This window comes from Salmo salar, chromosome ssa16 (genome assembly GCF_905237065.1).
Source record: "Salmo salar chromosome ssa16, Ssal_v3.1, whole genome shotgun sequence".
In the NCBI taxonomy this organism is placed as follows: Eukaryota; Metazoa; Chordata; class Actinopteri; order Salmoniformes; family Salmonidae; genus Salmo; species Salmo salar.
Window position 1 is genome coordinate 43,771,727 of NC_059457.1, and position 22,081 is coordinate 43,793,807.

The 22,081-nt window shown below is 45.1% G+C and overlaps 2 protein-coding genes across 5 annotated transcripts in view; one reads left to right on the forward strand and one right to left on the reverse strand.

Moving 5' to 3' along the window:
• The window catches only part of LOC106573964 (glutamate receptor ionotropic, NMDA 3A), a 38,810-nt gene extending 35,977 nt beyond the window's left edge, over positions 1–2,833 (forward strand). Inside the window, exons 7-9 of the mRNA XM_045697303.1 lie at positions 34–198; positions 988–1,058; positions 1,560–2,833. Coding sequence (XP_045553259.1) covers positions 34–198; positions 988–1,058; positions 1,560–1,659 — 336 coding nt within the window. The 3' untranslated portion in view covers positions 1,660–2,833. The remainder of the gene's footprint in view (positions 1–33; positions 199–987; positions 1,059–1,559) is intronic.
• A 520-nt stretch (positions 2,834–3,353) lies between these two features.
• On the reverse strand, positions 3,354–22,032 carry LOC106573922 (membralin). 4 transcript variants are annotated; one of them, XR_001321448.2, is made up of 13 exons: positions 21,632–22,032; positions 20,986–21,277; positions 15,395–15,700; positions 15,189–15,291; positions 9,396–9,506; positions 8,667–8,789; positions 8,442–8,542; positions 8,180–8,237; positions 7,986–8,069; positions 7,434–7,566; positions 7,013–7,112; positions 5,407–6,421; positions 3,354–4,317 (listed from the first exon to the last, which is right to left on the reverse strand). XR_001321448.2 is itself a non-coding variant. In XM_014149383.2 (12 exons), the coding sequence occupies exons 2-12, from the start codon at positions 21,196–21,198 to the stop codon at positions 5,600–5,602; spliced, it is 2,154 nt and encodes a 717-aa protein (XP_014004858.1). In that variant the 5' UTR covers positions 21,199–21,277; positions 21,632–22,032; the 3' UTR covers positions 3,354–5,599. The 4 variants fall into 4 exon arrangements, 3 of the variants coding, with proteins under 3 accessions (XP_014004858.1, XP_045553257.1, XP_014004859.1); XM_014149383.2 differs by having other exon boundaries at positions 3,354–6,421; XM_045697301.1 differs by having other exon boundaries at positions 3,354–6,421; positions 20,986–22,032.
• Between the last annotated feature and the right edge of the window lie 49 nt (positions 22,033–22,081).

Sequence of the window (22,081 nt, forward strand, 5' to 3'; positions counted from 1 at the left end):
TTTCCCTCAACTTCCCTCCCCCTCCTCATACAGACTCTCCAGATGGGCATCCGTCACTTCTCAGGGCTGTTTGTGCTGCTGTGTGTGGGCGTGGCCACATCACTGCTCACCCTGGCTGGGGAACACGCCTTCTATCACATTGTGCTGCCACACATCCGACGACGACAGAAGTACAAGTACTGGCTCCACACCAGCCAGGTGAGATGGAGGGAGGGACTGTGTGAGTGAACCAAAGGAGAATGTAAGTGTGAGTGTGTGTGTGCGCACATGTGTGTACAAGAAAGAACGAGAAAACAGAGAAAGTGTGATTGAACCAAGAGTGTGTGTCAGAGAGAAAGAGAGGAGAATGTGTGAGAGAAAGAAACAGACAGATGCTTCTGTGTGTGTGTGTGTGAGCGTCTGTGTGTCAATACAATAACCTTCACAGTGAGTCTCTCCGCCTCAGGCTTCAGACTTTTTCATAGCTTCTTTTATTGGCCTTTTTAAAGTGCTCTTTTTTACTTGAACACATTTGTGGCTCTCCCTGTCATGTTTTACGAACTCTATATCTAAAAGCAGTTACGCTTCACAAATCCTCCAGGAATTAAATATTAACAAATATTGATTGCTTGTAAAAGGTTGTTTATGGTGTAGGTTTTTCACTCTCTTGGATAAACAGTCATTAGGACTGTTTATCACCGTGGCTGTCATTTGATAACATAAAGGCAACGTCGCCATCTGCTGTTGATTTAGAGAACCACCATTTGGGAACCGTAGTTGAAGTGAAGTATTAAAAGCACTGAAAATTCTAATCTGCCTGGTTTAAGTCCCCAGAGGTCCTCTAAGCTCCTTTCCCAGTTGGAGGATTATTAACGAGAGGGGGAAAGTAATTACAATTTCTAAGATGGTGTTGATTCTGCCTGTTTTGAATAAATCAGTGTGGAGCTTTTCTCCCCCTCCCACCCCTTTCCCTGGTTCAGTGTAACTATGGCCCCATTTGTTATGCAGAAAATCCACCGAGCCCTGAACCAGACCTATGAGGATGTGAAGAAGAAGCAGGGCGCCAACACAGAAAAAAGGTGACAAAATGGCTGCTATTATGGAGACCTGTTTTAAAAATGTATTTACTGTCCTTGTCCTTTCCTCCATAATCACTGATCTGACAGGACATGAGTAGAATCTAGAAGAAACAATATATAGTTGAAACCTTTCCAGTCCTTTTACCAGTGGTAATGTCTCTGAGGGAAAGGAGACAAGGAGATGAAGCATTACTAAGGGTTGGATTCAACCCTTATCGTGGAAGTATCCCCGTTAAAATGTAAAGGTAACTTGCAATTAAGTCGACATATGCAGCGTTTACCATGAATGCAGTGTTTACCCCGAACACGGGAACATTGCCTTTAAATTTCAATTGACGTTAATGCAGATCTTCCGCGATACTTCTCAGATATGGATTGAATCTAGCCCTAATACTGAGATACCGATTGAAAGCAATCTAACACACTAGTAGTAGTGGTTGTTTATGCACCAGACCTGTGTCTTTCTTTCTTTACTGACACAAGCCTTTTATCTCCATGTAGCTGCGACATCCAGAAGAAGCAGCACCCCCAGCCTCCCCTTCCCCGGCGCCTCGGCCAAGTGGAACGAGAGCAGCAGGGACTCCGCTGCTGCAGCCGCTAAGGACAAGCGAGTCCACTTTAACTTGGAGACCCTCAACAGCCGCCGCCTTCTAGCCCGAGCCGTGGCTGAGTCTGAAGGGGGGAGAGGGGAGTCGGCTGGATGCGACACTAACCCTAGGACCAACCCGGCCACACGGGTCTGTGCGAATGGGGGCTTCGGAACTTCCTTTGCCAGCCTGGTGCTATCCCTCCCCTCCTCTTCTTCATCCATCCCTTCTTCCTCCTCAGGCGTTCCTCTGAGGCCGGGAGAGCTGCAGGAGCTGCAGGAGAGGATCGACCTGATCCGGGATCAGCTGAGGACGGCTCTGGCCAGGAGGGCTGAGCTGCAGACTTCCCTGGCCAAGGAGAAGGCTGCCTGCTCCGCCCCCATAGTGACGGGAATGACCTCCGTGGTTGTAGCTACTGCAGCCCTCCCCTCCACCCGCTGTGCCACCACCATGACAGACCCTGTCCTCAAATCCCTGCCCACAGTCCGCACCACCTCTGCCATACACACTAATGAGAAGAGCTGATGTCCCCTAATGTTTGGAAAAACCTATGGTGTATTAGGGGAGGGGTTTATTGAAAGAAGTTGGATTACCTTGGATTGGATTTATCCAATTGCTGTGAGCCCGATGCCATAGCATGGCAGCTCTTTCCCTGGACACCAACCTTTTGCTATTGGGTGCGATGAAAGCGCTTCCAGGGCACTGGGAATCACTTGTGATCTACATGTGCCCAATTGGTCCTCACATGATTGGTAAAATGTGTGTTTGGGCTACCTCAGGCCTACTTGGATCTACCGTGCCAATGGAGTGGGGCTGGAGGTACCAGCATGCCCCCATGACCGAGCCATGCTGGCACTGCACCCATTCTGGGAACTTTCCAGTGCTCTCTCCTCTGCCACAGGAGCCAAAATGGCTGCCACCCGCAACCTTCTGTTTCTAGTCTCTGTTGATTTTAGTGGTGGGGCTCACAAGGCTGTGGCAATAACTGAATTTTATCAACAATGCAATGGCAACCTGAAACAACAATCAGTACTACGTGGAGTCCAGACAGTATTCAAATCAGGAGTGGTGCTTTTATGGTGTTTCTGTTGTTTTCTTTGAGTTCTGAGTCGATATCGTTCACTGGCCTTGATTAACATGTTTTTCAAGAATAAAGTCTGATGGAAGTGTTGGTTGTGATGGTTGAAATGTGAATCCTTGTCAAGTGCACTTTGTGTTGTCTGTATTTCTACAGCTAGGTCCACAGCAGGAAAGTAGGGGCGTTTCCCTCAGAAATGCTAGAATATTTCAGTGATAGAATAACAGGTAGTACCTGAGCCATGAAGTCTGTATTACACATAAACTCTTTCCAAACATTTAGACAAAAAAAACAGGGTGTCATTTTTCCTTTGACATGGGATCCTTTTGTTAATCAGGAGTGAAAATATGGACATTATTTGGAATTGCCTGTCAGCGTTTCCCAAACTCGATCCTGGGGACCCCAAGCGGTGCACATTGTGGTTACATAGGCCTACCTAGCTGATTCAAATAATCAACTCGACTTTTTATTTGAATCAGCTAGGGCAAAAACCAAAACGTGTACCCCAGGTTCGAGTTTGGGAAATGCTGGCCTATTTCAACCTACAATAACTAGTGGTGCACGTAACCCTACCAACTGAAGGATAGGATTTATATAACCAATACTAGGACACACAAACAACTACACCAATGACAATTGCTTGTGCAAAGAATGCTTCTTCTGCACGTAGTTTACCAAACAGTTAAATACATTTGAATGAGAGAAGGAATCTAGTCCATCACAAATTGAAGGATTCGTTTACATTGCCTAAAATGAGCTACAACTGGACAGCAACTGTTTGCAAGGCTACAATCATCCCGTTTTTTTCTTACAGAACGGCATATAGGCACAGATAAAGAAACGTCATTGATGGAGCATATTTGTCGCATCTGTAAAAGTATCCACTTCTACAATGAACAAGACTTCTCTTTAAACTGACTTCCTGTCATATTGCACAATTTGGACCTTTCAAACCAGAACCACGTCCTCGGTCCTGCCCACTGCATAGCCATGACTACACCTCCACCCAACTCACTGAACAGAAATGATTCTACTCCTGTCTTAATAGAACTAACAATGGAAAAGTCTAACCCATTTTGCTAAATGGCCCTTGGTTATCGTGATTCCGTTGAAATATAAACCATTTTCCTCTGATATGAGGCCACTATACATCAAAAACCTGCTTAAATTTGACTGCTAAGGAAGTCTCAAAATGCACTTCCAATAATAATATCCCATTTGGAATCATAAGGCATAAAAATAAAGCTCTCTGGGCAGGAAATTGGTCTGTTTCAACAGATGAGGATGTAGACATTGAACACATCTGTCACTATTCCCTGTTTATTCTGCCCTGACAGTTTCTACTTCTATGGCGTTATCATTTGAATTTCTCTCGACTTTTGTTACACCCTGTCCATCTTAGAACCGTGTTCAGCTGGTTCCAGAAAGGGGGAGCATGATGTAAGTCAGGTCCATCTGATGACAGGTAGTTTGTCTCACAGTAGCATCTTACTAGGGTTGCAAGTCCAGTTTAGTCTCTTGTGAGCTATCGAACAAAGCAGTGGCCACACAAGTCTGGTAAAGTTTCCAAGGTAGTCTTCAGCAGCTTCATCATCTGGAGGTTTTAAAACAAGAAACATTATGAAAATACGCTCTTTACCAAATTAAATTGGAGCGTCCAAGGCATGCAATTTCATCACAACTTGCCCTTTGAGCTGAACAGTAGACCAATGACACGTCTAATGGAGATTGGTTGGCGTGGTTACAATAGCTTTACCCTGAAGCCATTTAACATAGCCAGCTATCGTCTTGTGCTAGTCTGAAGCAAAGACCTGTCTTACCAGCTTGGCGTGGGCTGCCGTCAGCTGATGCCATGCACCAGAAAACATCACAATACAACTTAATTCTTACAGTCACATGCTCCTCTTTTGGAACACAGGATGTAAGGCAAGTTTTCACAAATTGGGTAATGAGTTATGGGTAAGAAAATGGGCCTAGTGTCCTGACGGTACACAGAAAAGTTCCCAGAGGGATGTAATGATGCAGGTTCACAAAAAAAGGGGTTAAGACAAAAGAAACTGCAGTCATGACAGCTCTTCTTGCAGCTCAAGCAGTACAGAAGCAACTGCCACCTACCAATCATCGTAAGAGCAGTGGATTGGCAAAACATCCGAGCATGGAGGTCTACTTAACACTCCAAAACAGTGGATATCAACTCAATTTCCCACGATTCTCCAGTCAGGGATAGAGCAAGCTTGCGGAGCCAGTTGCCAGTTAGGACTACAACCTCCAAACTGGAGAAGAAGTTGAGAGCTTGTGAGAAGTGGGGTTTGACCAAGTATCATGACAAACCACAGCAACTTTATTAGCCTGTTTAACAGTTCTGAAAGAAAAATGAGCAACTCAAAACACAGGGTTGTCTTTTTTCTGGGTTTGAGGACCAGATGGAATGAATGGATGGATAGGACAAGAGTTCATGTTTTGCAGCCTTGTAAAGTCCACTGTGCTCTCAAAAGGAAACATACACCGCCATTTCCATAGCCAGTCGAGACACCCCCTAACCAACAGAATCATCATCTTTAAGGAATTGTATATCACCAATTCAATAGGATTGATGATTATTTTACAAATACATTAAAAAAAAAAAAACATTTCAAGGCAACAAAATGTATGTCAGGGTAGCCATTTCTGAACAGTTCCACACCTTTGAAGAGAAGTTGAGGGGCGGGGCTTTTCTTTTCCTCAGCTTTCCATCCCCCTCTTCTTCTCCTTGGTGTCGTAAGAATGACATTACAGAAATAAAGCCACGTCGGCATCTTGCGGTGTTGGAAGAAGAATTGAGGGGGAGAAGATATGTTTCCTCTGCTTTTGGGAGCGGGTATGTAGGGAGGGGGGGCTCAGGATGGAGTGGGGCTGGGGGCTTCCTCTGTCTTGGAGTCCCAATCTGTGGGGCTCTGCCTGGGGCATTCTGGCTCCCCAACCACTGCCCTACTGCAGTCTGTGTGTGGAGAAGGTGGTTGAGGAAGGTATGGCCTGACACTAGAGAGGCAAGTCTCTGCTTCCTGGAGTCCTCCCATTGGAGGAGAGGGAGGAGGCAGGCCTGATCCTGCTGCACTGCCTCTACAAGCCACTATGGTTTTGATTTCCACTGCCATCAAGCTGGGACCAGTGCCACTTGTGCTCTCTCCACCACCACCACCCCCTCCCATTCGAATCTCCGCCACCACGCTGAGGCCTGCCTCAGAAACACCAACCCTCCCCACCCCTCTGGCCTCCCCCAGCAATCCCCCTGCCGTGCTTTCCAGCAAAGACCCCCCAGGTTGGGGGGCTGAGGAGGACAAGGCCTCCGTGATGATGGCTGTCGTCTCCCCCATCCAGTCCAGCTCCGTCGTCAACTCTCCTACGGCCCCTTCTAACGTGGCGCTCCCGGCCAGGCCGTTTGACTGGGAAGCCAGGGTCGCTGAACCTTGGGCATGGGCCACCGACGAAGCCAGGGGCTCATCTGGCGGTCGGACCTGGCCGTTGGCTTCCCGTCCCCGAGCTGGGGCTGCTGCGCCGGCTGCAGCGGTGGTGGTGTTGTTGTTGTTGAGGTTATCCTGCAGGGCCGTCTGGTTGCCCCCCTGGCCCGCCAGCTGGTTCTGCAGCAGCATCTCCTGGATGCGGATCTGTTGCAGGATGGCCGGAAGCTCGTAGTGGTGGAAGAAGTAGATCATGGAGTGCTAGGGATGGAGGGATGAAGAAGAGATGTAGGAGTTTAAAGTAAGTCTGTGTTTAAGTCATGGCGTAAGAAACAGGGCCTGGAGAGGCTATAACCTAGAACAAGGGGTGGCTGGCATTGGCTACTCTAGCCTAGGATGCTAATCTCTTTGGTCCAGCCACTAGCATTTGGGCTAAACCATTAGAATCACACAGTCACTTCTATAGGGAAATAGATCATATTCAGGACATTCAATTAAAATCGGTTTGAAAACACACCAACCCGTTATTACCTTCTTTAGCGATTCGCTAAAATAAATGTTATTCTATGTTTTGTTTGTTTACCATCTAATGAATAATAAGTAAGGAGAAGGCCACAATAACATGTCCACTTGATTAAAAGATGAAGCACTTTCCAGCTCAGTGTACTGAATAACTGGTGTGTTGGCCTCGTGGAAAAAAGACGAAGCCTCTAGTGTTTTGACTTGGTGCTCGTATTCAAAATGCTGGAGGATGGAGTGCGTGGGCTATTAACTAAACACACACACTTTGAAATCACACTACAGTTTGAGTTTATTTTCTCTAGTCAATTTCTTTCCTCCAACCCTTCTCACCTGTATGAAGAGCCAGGAGGTGACCAGAGCCAGGCTGCTGTACTGGCCGTTGAAGCGGTAGTGGTAGGCGTAGAACGCAAAGTGATACAGATAGAAGAACCTGCAGGAGACAGAGACAGCCTCCTTAGAGAGTAGCCAAAAATAACTAGACTGACAAACAGAGGAATGGATAGACTGTCTGGAACTGGAGAGACAAAGTGATCAGTTGTATGCTAGTGGAGAGAATAAGCAAATTAGTTCAACTGACTACATAGAAACACAGTAAATAATGTTCCAAGGGCCCTTTCTCTCTGCCCATCCCCATTTGATGCAAGATAGGAGGGTATGAATGGTTTATATCAGCTATTGGCATTTGCTGGTGTTGGTGTGTTGAACTCACCTCAGCCAATGACGTTTGCTGGTGTTGGTGTGTTGAACTCACCTCAGCCAATGACGTTTGCTGGTGTTGGTGTGGCAGCAGATGGCGTCGTACTGGTCGGCCAGCCACACGATGAGGATGATGTAGAAGGCGGTGGTGGTGTCGTTGAAGAACTCCGACATGATGGCCTCCATGCCTGGGAGAGAGGAAGAGATTTGTACCACCTGTTCAATCTAGAAACCGTCACAAGACCCAGCTTGTTGTAGTTACATATGCAGTCGAATATGTGGCACCCTTGGCTCTTTACAATGGAGTGCAATAGACAGAATGTTCCGTTCTCTTTTCAAAACTTGATGAATTACTTTTTTACCATGTAGGCACCAACAACAGGTAAGAAATTACACAGTAAATGAGAATCATTGCCACCAACCAAATTTACTAGAATTTTTTATAATTCAGTCCGGGCCATTTTAAAATCATACAAATACACACGTAAACAAAGTATTTTCAATTTCATCTTATTTTAGAAGAAACAGTGAATCACGCAAAGGTGCCAATATATTTGACCGCATCTGTAACTGTAGAGATGGCGGCTCAATGGTATGACGCTCTTACCCACGAGAGCCAGGATGACGGTAAGCAGAGGCGCTGCTGGGAAGGCGATGGTCATGTTCATCTCCAACATCTGCAGAAGGTCCACTAGAGAAACAGAGGTTAAAGGTCAGAGATTGAGCATCTGGCATGTAGGGCATATAGAGATGTATTCTTCCAGGACTACTAGAGTTGAGAGGGGTGTGAGTGTGACTCACCAATGAAGACAAAGATCTGGTGGTGGGAGTAGCGCAGCAGCATAGACACTGACAGGGTCTGTAGACACAGAGAAGGAAACAGACAACAGCTTAACTTATCTTTCATGAATAACCCAGGGAGTTAGTTAAGCACCAGCTAATTTATCATACCAAATATGTCGTATTGTTTGTGAAACTTCAGAGTAAAGAACCTAAATGAAGGTTTCTCATGGGCTACATTTAACACAAGTTTGACAAAAGGTGTGTGGAGATTGCTACTTACGAATATTACCATGATGACAAACGCAGCCAGGTAGGAGGTGCGGGCCATCCACATGCTGACAAATCGGTAGTGTTCCCCGGACACCACATTCCTGAGGAAGCCTGTTCTCACACAGAGCACCGGTCAGAAACACACACACAGGCCTTTGCACACCACCAAGAAAAGAAAGATATGGGAGAATCCTTGACACACACAGACACACCTCCATCCCTAAGCACCATGTACCTTTGTCCTCCTCGTTCTCTGCCAGGGCCTTGACACTAGACATCAGGATGTCATCGTAGCCTAGGAACTCATCCAGGAGGAGGTGACTGAAGCTGTCCCCAAAGCAATGATCCTTCATGGGGTCTGCACACAGACACACACAGAGCCCCTCCTACCCTCTAACACTTGTTTGTGCTACCTGTAACAGACTTGTTAGTGTTATGATGACGACTTAGCTTGAAGTGTTTTGCTGGCAATACCTGTGTTTCTACAACACCTACAACCTTTAAGCTCTGAATAAGAGCATCTGCTAAAAGACAAACGCACATGTGAAAGTTAGCCGTGGAGGCTCAACAAAAGGGTGGTCTGAGAGCCTTCAGCTTCAACTTCCGTTAATATGAGTGCAGCATTGTGTTGGCCAATATGACCTACAGTCCAAATTCATTACACCGTTACAGCGTGGTAACCACGGGACCAAAACAGCAGAGCGCTTCAACGCTCTTCGGTGTTGCGGAAATTGGCCCAGTATGCCGTTTACTTTCTGCATCTACGTCATTTCGATGAGTCTACCTTTAAGTAGGCTTAAGTTAATAACACAGCTTACCCAGGTACTGTATGACTGTTTATGACATCTGCTATGTCATGGTTAAAGTGGTTAAGTAGGCTTAACACAGCTCACCAGCTATGACTGTTCATGGCACCTGCCATCATGTGCTATGTCAGTGTTAAGTAGGCTTTATAACAGCTTACCCAGCGTGACGACCATGACGGGGATGTTGAGGCGTTGCCGGGTGGTCTGGGACAAGCGGAGGAAGCCGTACTCCAGAGAGTACTCCACTATGTATTCCTCCTGAGGCCACACTGAAGGCACAGAGACACACTCACAGGTAAGCAGCGCCGCTTACCACATCCTGCCAACACACTGCAGCTCACCAACCCCACTGCACACACGCTTGCATTGGCCTCAGTGATGTACTGGGCAGTACGCACTACCCTTTGTAGCGCCTAACGGTCAGATGCCGAGCAGTTGCCATACCAGACAGTGATGCAACCGGTCAGGATGCTCTAAGGTGCAGCTGTATAAACTTGAGGATCTGGGGACACATGCCAAATCTTTTCAGTCTCCTGAGGGGGAAAAGTAGGTTGTCGTGCCCTCTTCATGACCGTCTTGGTGTGTTTGGACTATGATCGTTTGTTAGTGATGTGGACTCCAAGGAACATGAAGTGCTCGACCCGCTCCACTTCAACCCCGTCGATGTTAATGGGGACCTGTTCGGCCCTCATTTTTCTGTAGTCCACGGTCAGCTCCTTTATCTTGCTCACATTGAGAGAGGCTGTTGTCTCTGACCTCCTCCCTATAGGCTGTCTCATCGTTGTCTGTGTTCAGGCCTACCACTGTTGTGTCATCAGCAAACTTGATGGTGTTGGAGTCATGCTTGGACACGCAGTCGTGGGTGAACAGGGAGTACAGGAGGGGACTAAGCACGTACCCCTGACATGCCCCAGTGTTGAGAATCAGCATGGCAGATGTGTTGTTACCTAACCTTACCACCTGGGGGCAGCCCGTCAGGAAGTCCAGGATCCAGTTACAAAGGGAGGTGTTTAGTCCCAGGGTCCTTAGCTTAGTGATGAGCTTTTTTTTTAAATTTATTGTACCTTTATTTAACTAGGCAAGTCAGTTAAGAACAAATTCTTATTTACAATGACAGCCTAGGAACACTGGGTTAACTGCCTTGTTCAGGGGCAGAACGACAGGTTTTTACCTTGTCAGCTTGGGGATTCAATCTAGCAACCTTTCGGTTACTGGTCCAACCCTCTAGCAACCTTTCGGTTACTGGTCCAACCCTATGGGGCGGCTACCTGCCGCCCCATAGTGATGAGCTTTGAGGGCACTATGGTGTTGAACGCTGAGCTGTAGTCAATGAATAGCATTCTCACATAGGTGTTCCTTTTGTCCAGGTGGGAAAGGGCAGTGTGGAGTGCAATTGAGATTGCGTCATCTGTGGATCTGTTGGGGCGGTATGCGAATTGGAGTGGGTCTACGGTTTCTGGCATGATGGTGTTGATGTGAGCCATGACCAGCCTTTCAAAGCACTGCATGGCTACTGATGTGAGAATAGATGAAACGGTATGAAAATTTCATAGCACGATTATATTGACCAAAATGATCACGGTTATCAGTATTATCGCAGTATTGTTAAAATGTGCTGGAAATGTTCAGAAAGTACTGATACACTGAAATCATTTCATAAAGTTTTATATTGAAAACCAACAAACACAATTAGCAGCACTATGCACTGTGTGCATAAACATTAAAATAATAACATTAAAGATGGCACCATGTGGCCATGAGAGGTAAAAGTGCCCCATGCACAATTTACATAAATACAAATGAGTTAAGACAGTGATGGTAATTGCAATGAGCCAAACAATTGACATAAATACAAGTCTATATAGGAGTCTATAGTGTTTCTCCTGTTGGAACACTTTTACAACCAAGTCGACTGCCGGATTTTAAATGAACAAAATGTTGGTTGGGTGACTAAACTACATAACGTGCTATCGTGTGCAATGGTAGACTGGACACATTACATTTTTAACAACGCTTGTTTCTGATAACTAGTTTATTGCATCTGCCGTGGAGCCCAGATTTACAATATGTCCCAGCTGCTTGCGGTCACTTTGAAGTAATCACACACACAAAAAAATAATAATAATAAAAATAACAGGCCTTTAAGGGCATTTTTCACCCTGACAGCTCCTATTAGTTCTATTGAGCGCCGTGGCACCAACTCGCCTTCCGAACGTTCTATTCCCAGCTTATTGTTCTACGTCACAATGCATCCTTCGCTATTGTTTGCAATGAGACCTGCTCACGTTGTTTATAGTTAAAATGTAAACCAAAAAATTACTCATGGAACTCTGAGGTTGTCCCATTGTTTCCAATGGGGGAAATATGGGCATGTCTGTCTATTTCGCCAAATCTCTCACAATGTGTATATTTCCATTTTTTTTCAAGTCTAACACCATTTTAATAATGAGAATCTCATCTTTCTAATTATCCAAGTGTGGGCAGCGAGCTCGATTGTCATCAAATGCTAGCCCCAAAAGAATTGTTGCCCTTGGAACGTTGAGCTCCCTCCATTATTTTCCTATGGAGAGGCATGCCGGTCTATTTCGCCAAATATCACACAATGTGTATATTCAAGTCGGGCACCGTTTCAAAATCAGGTGAATCTCTTTGTAATTATGTAAGCCTGGGCAGCAAGCTCATTTGTCATCGATCACTAGACCAAAAATAGAAGTTCATTTTTTCCCTACTTTCTCATTACGCAGACATAAGCACAGTTGACACCGTTGAGGTGCGGATGTCATTTTCTACACGAGTTGTTTTTTTCCCAGTTTCGTCAGACGAACAGATTGTAGAGGTAAAATAAAAAAGGGAAACATTTGTTTGTGCCATTTAGGCGAAATTGAATTCTAAGCATCACTCCAGTCAAAACAGGCTCTGCGAACATTTGATTCCATTTATTTGCTATGGGCTCGCACTAGTGTTCCAGCTTAGCCAACGTTATTTTGCTGTTTTTCAACCTTTGGTGAATTTTGACTCGTTCTGTTGTCCAGCCTAGCAATGGAAGAATAGAGTCTGCAGACAACCGACGCATACAGCAGCAGAACAACGTGTAGAGTTTTTACAAGAGGATGTGACACTGAAAACTTCAGTTTACATTGACAAGCTATTAGCAAGTTAGACAGACAAACCATGACATTTTCCCCCCCCATTATGCATTGAGCTAAATATTAACTTACCTTGCATTCACTATAAAGTAGTGGGTGGTGGTCACAAAGATGACTGAAGTGTTGCCCCTTTCGCAGCGATTTTGTTGCATATTCTGTAGACAGGGCGACCATCTTCGATTAAGTTTCCCTCAGCACTCTTGTAAAACCCAAAATAAGACCACACTTGAAATTTGGTCCTCTTAGAAGGCTGACAATTCTCCCAAGTGCCGTCACTGCCTTCCACCATGTTTTCACACAAAACATAACCCACGTTGCATGCTACACCTGTGTCAGACAGTTGCTAACTTTGGTTGAGGATGGACAGTATTTACCTTGAGTTTTTCAAAACCGCGGTAATCAACCATGGTTTTAATGATAATTACAACTTGAAACAGCAATACTAACCGTCTGGAATTTTACCGTGGTTTATCGTGAAACTGGTAACCGTTTCAACCCTAAACGTAATCATTTAGGCAGGTTACCTTCACTATCTTGGGCACAGGGACTATGGTGGTCTGTTTGAGACATGTATGTATTACAGATTCGGCCAGGGAGAGGTTGAAGATGTCAGTGTAGACACTTGCTAGTTAGCCTGTGCATGCTTGGAGTACACATCCTGGTAATCCATCTGGCCCTGTGGCCTTGTGAATGTTGACCTGTTTAAAGGTCTTGCTTACATCGGCTATGGAGAGTGTGATCACACAGTCATCCGGAACAGCTGGTGCTCTCAAGCATGCTTCAGTGTTTCTTGCCTCAAAGCAAGCATAAAAAAGGGCAGCTCGTGGCTGAGTTTCCCCTTTGTAGTCTGTAAAAGTTTCCAAGCCCTGCCACATCTGACAAGCGTCAGAGCAAGTGTAGTAGGATTCAATAATAGTCCCGTATTGATGCTTTGTTTTTTTTACCCATTTTTCTCCCCAATTTCATGGTATCCAATTGGTAACGCTTTGCCTGTTTGATGGTTCGTTTGAGGGCATAGAAGGATTTCTTATAATAGTCCGGATTAGTACCTCGCTCCTTGAAAGCGGAAGCTCTAGCCTTTAGCTCAGTGCGGATGTTGCCTGTAATTCATGGCTTCTAGTTGGGAAATGTACATATGGTCACTGTAGGGACGACGTCGTTGATGCACTTATTGATGAAGCCGTTGACTGTGGTGGTATCATCCTCAATGTCATTAGATGAATCCCGAATATATTCCAGTCTGTGCTGGCAAAACAGTCCTGTAGCGAAGCATCCGTGTCATCTGACCACTTCTGTATTGAGCGAGTCACTGGTGCTTCCTGCTTTAATTTTTGCTTGTAAGCAGGAATCAGGAGGATAGAATTATGGTCAGAATTGCCAAATGAAGGGCGAGCTTTGTATGCGTCTCTGTGTGTGGAGTAAAGGTGGTCTAGAGTTTCTCTCCTCTGGTTGCACGTGACATGCTGGTAGAAATGAGGTAAAGCGGATTTAAGTTTGTCTGCATTGAAGTCCCCGGCCACTAGAAGCGCCGCTTCTGAATTAGCATTTTCTTGTTTGTTTATGGCCTTACACAGCTCGTTGAGTGCGGTCTTAGTGCCAGCATTGGTTTGTGGTGGTAACTAGACAGCTACGAATAATATAGATGTGAACTCTTGGTAGATGGTGTGGTCTACAGCTTATCATGAGGTATTCTACCTCAGGCGAGCAATTCCTCAAGACTTCTTTAATATTAGACATAGCGCACCAGTAGTTATTGACAAATAGACACACACCCATCCCTCGTCTTACCAGACGTAGCTGCTCTGTCCTGCCGAAAAACAGGGAAGCCAGCCAGCTCTATACAATCCGTGTAGTCGTTCAGCCATGTCTCGGTGAAACAAGATATTACAGTTTAATGTCCCGTTGATAGGACATTCTTAAATCTTAGATCGTCCAGTTTGTTTTCCAGTGATTGCACGTTGGCCAATAATATCGAGGGTAGTGGTGGTTTACTCACTCGCCGACGAATTCTCATAAGGCACCCCCTGTATTTTCAGATTTTCTTCACGCGAATGACGGGGATGAGGGCCTGGTCTCCGGGAAGCAGTATATCCTTTGCGTCAGACTCATTAAAGAAAAAATATTTGTCCAGTTCGAGGTGAGTAATCGCCGGTTTGATGTCCAGAAGCTCTTTTTGGTCATAAGAGAAAGTAGCAGCAACATTATGTACAAAGTGAGTTACAAAAAAAATGCGGTTAGGAGCCAGTAAAACGGCAGCCATCCCCTCCGGAGCCACTGTGACCATCTAAAAGCAAATTACGGAAAGGAGGACTCAGGTTTACACAGACCATGCATAGCACAGAAAAACACTTATGCAAAGGCAATTTAGATTGGTTAAAACTAATGCAAGGACAGACAGGGTCAAAGGCACACAACACAAACTGGGCCTAAACTAAAGTCTGGCTCTCAACTGCTACTGCTGGCCCGATCTACAAAGGGTCAGCTCCAAGCCCACACACAGCCAGGGCCCACTGGGGAGGCAAGATGGCATCGCTACATGGCCACACAGTCTGATTCAAACAATGCTCCTTGACAACAACAGCTACATGAAATCGTTGAGGGGCAAAAGACAAGGGAACACATTTTTGGAATGGAATCATGGGGGTGACTAACGACAAAAAGATGGCTGGAAGGGAAGATCAGGGAGCTAACTCGCAGGAAGAAAGGAGTGGATTGAGGATTTCTCACTCACTGGGGGGGGGTTGAGTTTACCAGCTCGAGTTAGCATCTCAATCTGGGAGTCTGTCTCCCTCAGCGGCTGCATACCTTTAGTGGGCGCCTGGCTGAAGGAGAGGTCCTGGCTGTCGTTGAGGCCCCCTCCCCCACCACTCAGCGAGGGCTTCAGCCGCGGCTCGATGTCAAGCTCAAACTGACAAAGAAAAGAGAAAAAGACTTAGTGAGTTAATGTATAAATGATGCAGGATTATTGGTCTCTCTCAGCCCCTCCCTCCACGCCAGTAGCGGTGACTCACCCTCACAGAACTGTTGTCAAACATCTCCAGGGTCATCTCCTCCTCGTCGTCGTCGTCCTCCTCGTGGTGGAGCGTGGCCAGGCCCAGCCCTCCTCCTCCCTCCCCCTCAGGCTCCTTGACCAGGCCCTGGAGACCGTCTGAGTCGTAGAACTGCAGGAAGATGGGTGCACGCGACGAGTTGCGCTGGATCTCCACTCGCAGGATGCCGTCCCGTGGCCACTTCTCCCGCACGTGCTCCAGGCAGTTGATGGGCGAGCGTGAGAAAGCGATGTGGATATAGGCCAGGATGAAGAGAATAAACAGTGCCTGGTGGAAGAAGAGGGTGGAAGGCATTAACTAATGGCAGATGGAGTCTAAAGCAGTATTGAGATGGAGGTCAATTTGGGATTGGCCTTTACATATGTTTAATGATGCCAAAGGGGACACATTTACTAGGATACATGTTTTTGTACGTTCCCCCTCCTGCACCATTGTTAATGTTGATGACAAAAACATTGAAGGAAAAAGGATTATATATATATATATATATATATATATATATATATATATATATATATATATATATATATATATATATATATATATATATATATATATATATATATATAAAAATTATTGCGGGGCATTGTAGTGCTAGAGGCGTCACCACAGACCCGAGTTCGATCCCGGGCTGTATTACAACCGGCCGTGATCAGGAGTCCAATAGGGTGGCGTACAATTGGCCCAGCGTCGTCCGGGTTAGGGGAAGGTTTGGCCGGGTGGGGGGGTTTAACTTGGCTCATCGCGTTCTAGCGACTCCTTGTGGCAGGCCGGGAGCATGCAGGCTGACCTCAGTTGTCAGGTGAATGGTGTTTCCTCCGATACATTGGTGTGGCTGGCTTCCGGGTTAAGCAGGCCAGTGTTAACCTCCCTGGGCAACCTAGTCAACAGCCAGTGGAATCGCGTGGCGCGAAATAGAAATACCTCAAATGCTATAACTTGAATTTCTCAAACTATTTTACACCATTTTAAAGACAAGACTCTCGTTAATCTAACCACACTGTCCGATTTCAAAAAGGCTTTACAGCGAAAGCAAAACATTAGATTATGTCAGGACACAGCCATTTTCAAAGCAAGCATATATGTCACAAAAACCAAAACCACAGCTAAATGCAGCACTAACCTTTGATGATCTTCATCAGATGACACTCCTAGGACATTATGTTATACAATACATGCATGTTTTGTTCAATCAAGTTCATATTTATATCAAAAACCAGCTTTTTACATTAGCATATGATGTTCAGAACTAGCATACCCACCACAAACTTCCGGTGAATTTACTAAATTACTCACAATTAACGTTCACAAAATACACAGAACTGCTTTATGCAATCGCGGTGTCAGATTTTAAAATAGCTTTTCGGCGAACCACTTTTTGCAATATTCTGAGTAGATAGCACGGCTAGCTAATTTGACACCCACCAAGTTTGGCCCTCACCAAACTCAGATTTACTATAAGAAAAATTGGATTACCTTTGCTGTCCTTCGTCAGAATGCACTCCCAGGACTTCTACTTCAACAACAAATGTTGTTTTGGTTCCAAATAATCCATAGTTATATTCAAATAGCTCCGTTTTGTTCGTGCGTTCAGGTCAGTATCCAAAGGGTGACGCGCTGGCGCCTTTCATGACAAAAAAAATCAAAATATTCCATCACCGTACTTAGAAGCATGTCAAACGCTGTTTAAAATCAATTTTTATGCGATTTCTCGTAAAAATAGCTATAATATTCCAACCGGGCGACGTTGTATTCATTCAAAGAGAGAAAGAAAAACATGGAGAATTCACATGAACGCACATTTCCAGTGTCACTGTTCTCAGCCTGACCACTCACAAAATCTCCTGCTGTTTTTCGCCCATAGACTGGAGAGACGTCATTCCACTTTCTGGCGCCTTCTGGGAGCCAATGGAAGCCTTAGAAAATGTCACGTTACAGCAGAGATGCTGTATATTCGATAGAGATGCTACAGAAGGAGAACAAATTGTCAGACAGGGCACTTCCTGTATGGAATCTTCTCAGGTTTTGGCCTGCCATATGAGTTCCGTTATACTCACAGACACCATTCAAACAGTTTTAGAAACTTTAGAGTGTTCTCTCTCCAAATCTACTAATTATATGCATATTCTCGTTTCTGGGCAAGAGTAGTAACCAGTTTAAATCGGGTACGTTTTTTATCCGGCCGTGCAAATACTGCCCCCTAGCCCCAACAGGTTAAGAAGCGAGGTTTGGTGGGTCATGCTTCAGAGGATGCATTACTTGACCTTCACCTCCCGAGCAAATTGGGGAGTTGCAGCGATGAGACAAGATCGAAATTGGGGAGAAAAAGTGGGTAAAATACAAAAAAATGTTATTGCACACAAGACGGCTGTCTGATTCACGCCTGTCTGAGTGGACTAACCCATTGCGGAGCACGCAGGGATGGCACACCAGTATCACCGGAAGTCCATTGACCTTAATTCCGATAATTTCGAATCTACAATATTTGTTTGGTTACGTTAATTTGTGTTAAATGCATTTAATAAATTATTATTACAGTCTTACTGTTGTCATTGTAGGGGTGGACACATTGTTTGCAGAGCACACAACGTAGGCTACACAAAAGTTTTGGTTCATTTCATTACATTTGAGTTGTGAATTTATTCATTGTCTTTCGCTTGGAGCGCTCCTGTCAATCTTGAGTAAGGACACGCACCTGATTACACAAAGAAGTAGGACTAGTCTACCTGGCCTGCGCGCAAATGTAGACCTATAAAATGTGCCCATTTGGGGATCGGATACAATTTATTATTGTCTTAACTCACCACCACTAATGAGCTGTGGAGCTTCTCAAGTAAATGTTTTCACCTCAAAAAGCAAGTAAACAAAGTCTGTTTTTACATCCATTGAGAATGACAATAGTTCCTCAACATAACTCATTTGAAAAATGGTTCCAGTTCTCTCTCTTTCGAGTACCACTAGCATGAAAGGGGAAGAGAGGTCATGCTCTGATCCGGTGGAAACTTCATAAAATAGACCTACCTGGTTATCAAATCAAAGTTTATTTGTCACGTGCGCCGAATACAACAGGTGTAGACCTTACAGTGAAATGCTTACTTACAGGCTCTAACCAATAGAGCGGAAAAAAAAGGTGTGTGTAGGTAAGTAAAGAAATAAAACAGTAAAAAGACATTTGAAAATAACAGTAGCAAGGCTATTTACAGACACCAGTTAGTCAGGCTTAATGAGGTAGTATGTACATGTAGGTATGGTTAAAGTGACTATGCATACATGATGAACAGAGAGTAGCAGTAGCATAAAAAGAGGGGTTGGCAGGTGGTGGGACAATGCAGATAGCCAGGTTAGCCAATGGCGGGAGCACTGGTTGGTCGGCCCAATTGAGGTAATATGTACATGACTGTATAGTTAAAAGTGACTATGCATATATGATAAACAGAGAGTAGCAGCAGCATAAGAGAGGGGTTGGGGGGGCACACAATGCAAATAGTCCGGGTAACCATTTGGTTACCTGTTCAGGAGTCTTATGCCCTGGGGTAAAAACTGTTGAGAAGTCTTTTTGTCCTAGACTTGGCACTCCGGTACTGATTGCCATATGGTAGTAGAGAATACAGTCTATGACTGGGGTAGCTGGGGTCTATGTTTTTAGGGCCTTTCTCTGACACTGCCTGGTGTAGAGGTCCTGGATGGCAGGCAGCTTAGCTCCCGTGATGTACTGGGCCGTACGAACTACCCTCTGAAGTGCCTTGCAGTCGGAGGCCGAGCAATTGCCGTACCAGGCAGTGATGCAACCAGTCAGGATGCTCTCAATGTTGCAGCTGTAGAAACTTTTGAGGATCTCAGGACCCATACCAAATCTTTTTAGTCTCCTGAGGGGGAATAGGCTTTGTCGTGCCCTCTTCATGACTGTCTTGGTGTGTTTGGATCATTCTAGTTTGTTGATGTGGACACCAAGGAACTTGAAGCTCTGAACCTGCTCCACTACAGCCCCGTCGATGAGAATGGGAGCGTGCTCGGTGCCTCTTTTCCTGTAGTCCACAATCATCTCCTTAGTCTTGGTTACGTTGACTGATAGGTTGTTATCCTGGCACCACCGGACCAGGTCTCTGACCTCCTCCCTATAGGCTGTCTCGTCGTTGTCGGTGTTCAGGCCTACCACTTGTGTCGTCTGCAAACTTAATGATGGTGTTGGAGTCGTGCCTGGCCATGCAGTCGTGGGTGAACAGGGAGTACAGGAGGGGACTGAGCACGCACCCCTGGGGAGCTCCAGTGTTGAGGATCAGCGTGGCAGATGTGTTGCTACCTACCCTTGCCACCTGGGGGCGGCCCGTCAGGAAGTCCAGGATCCAGTTCCAGAGGGAGGTGTTTAGTCCCAGGTTCCATAGCTTAGTGATGAGCTTTATGGGTACTATAGTGTTGAACGCTGAGCTGTAGTCAATGAATAGCATTCTCACATAGGTGTTCCTTTTGTTCCGGTGGGAAAGGGCAGTGTGGAATGCAATAGAGATGGCATCATCTGTGGATCTGTTTGGGCGGTATGCAAATTGGAGTGGGTCTAGGGTTTCTGGGATAATGGTGTTGATGTGAGCCATTACCAACCGTTTAAAGCACTTCATGGCTACGGACGTGAGTGCTACGGGTCTGTAGTAATTTAGGCAGGTTGCCTTTGTGTTCTTGGGCACAGGGACTATGCTGGTCTGCTTGAAACATGTTGGTATTACAGACTCAATCAGGGACATGTTGAAAATGTCAGTGAAGACACCTGCCAGTTGGTCAGCACATACCTGGAGCACACGTCCCGGTAATCCGTCTGGCCCCGCAGCCTTGTGTATGTTGACCTGTTTAAAGGTCTTACTCACGTCGGCTACAGAGAGCGTGATCACAGTCGTCCGGAACAGCTGATGCTCTCATGCATGTCTCAGTGTTGCTTGCCTCGAAGCGAGCATAGAAGTGATTTAGCTCGTCTGTTAGGCTCATCTTCAACTGTACTTACATAGATTTGTTTATTTGGGCGGAATAGTTGTTACCACAGATCTGATGCATTCAAGTGGATTTTTTTTAAACTTCTGTTCTACCAAAGTAAGATCTAAGATCCAAACTAATCCACACATCAAAACAAAGGCTGGACTTTGCAAATGCAAAGTTTGGAAACAGAATGGGCACAAACATCACAAACCATAATTCTGTTACCAAACTTTGCATCTGCACTGTTCAAGTAAATGTGTTTTTGTAAAATGTTCAGTGGAAATTGTCAAAAGTAGTCCTTGTGCATAGTTGTATGGCTTGTTTAACTTCGCAATCATTGTTTTGTTTGACATACATTTTATAGTTAAGAATCTGAGTCAGCATCATTCTGTTACCGTGGAATTGCCCCTTTCCTGTGATAATTGAAAGTTATAAAATTAATATACAAAACTAATTTATTTGGAGTTAATATACAAAACTAATTTATTTGGAGCAAATTAGCCTACCGTCCTTGGTGAGTGTACTTGATACCATATCCTTGACATTTGGTAGCCTACATGAAGGTAAAATCATGTGAGGGGAAGTCTTACCTTTAGTAGGATAAAGAACTCGAAGATTCTTCTGAAAGACGGTGGAAACAATCTGGCATAGGTAACTGCCATCTTGAAGAATAGGGCATGGAAAAGTCTGTCTCGAACATTGATGAGTGGGTTTTGGTTGATATTAGGGTTTCGTATCCTGTTCGCCCCGCCATTGTTATTTTGCGGGACGTTGTTGTTCGCGTTGCCCTGGTTTTCTGACATTTTATCTCTGGCAGGACGACTGATAGCGGCTTGTTAGCTATCTCAATCCAGGTCAAACGTGGCACCAAAAACTCCCCAACTGTAGAATGGTACAAAACTGCATTAACCCAATGCAATAACGCAGCTGTCAGTTTACACAGAACAGTCCATTTCTAGAGGTGACCAATTTGATGTCTTAATGGGCTGTGCTGCACTACGACCATGTCGTAGAAATATATGTAACTATCCGGCTACAAACTCGTTCCTCTAACGTTAGCTAATGAGTTAATACAATTTAGCTAGCAAGCAAAAGGTTTGTATGAATCTAGTTAGCAATGGCACTTAAAGGAATGTCAAAATCTTCTTTACAATAAGCAATGTTCTATTAACTTGTAGGCCTTATAACTAAGCGTCAGTCAGTCAACATTCACACCCAGGCTAGCAATCTAGTTACCTGCAACATAGATATCATGCTAGCGACCACGCAACCTTCCGAAGAAACATTGACTGTTATGGCGGTATATTCTTAGTATTTTATGTTAAATTCGCTGTTATGCAGTTGTCTCATTGCCAATCACCAGAAAAATCCCAATAAAATAAAGTTATTAATACGCTACTAGCTAGTGTCGCTGACGACGTTCAAGCTCTACGATGAGAACCGCGTTGTTACTTTTTAGTCTAGACTGTCGATCATATATCTCAGATGGAAATGATAACTATGATTCCAGTTTGTGCTTGATTCTTGAAAAAAAAGCATCCCTTGCTAGTTAGTTGTTGCAATACTCTCAACGATTCCTTAACATAGCCTGGGAAGCAACAACTATAAGGCAAGACAAAATTTAAGAAAGAAAGCCTGACAAGAAGAGTCGATTACCGCGAGCGCCCTCTGTAGATGGAACGGCCA

What these genes read in the sequence shown, in the direction of transcription:
- LOC106573922 (XM_014149383.2), bottom strand. Translation starts at nt 21,198, where the DNA reads ATGTCAGAAAACCAGGGCAACGCGAACAACAACGTCCCGCAAAATAAC. An exon ending in TTGACAACAGTTCTGTGAGG is followed by an intron (nt 15,292 to 15,394) that starts GTGAGTCACCGC and finishes TTTCTTTGTCAG; the next exon opens with TTTGAGCTTGACATCGAGCC. An exon ending in TTGTCATCATGGTAATATTC is followed by an intron (nt 8,238 to 8,441) that starts GTAAGTAGCAAT and finishes CTGTGTCTACAG; the next exon opens with ACCCTGTCAGTGTCTATGCT.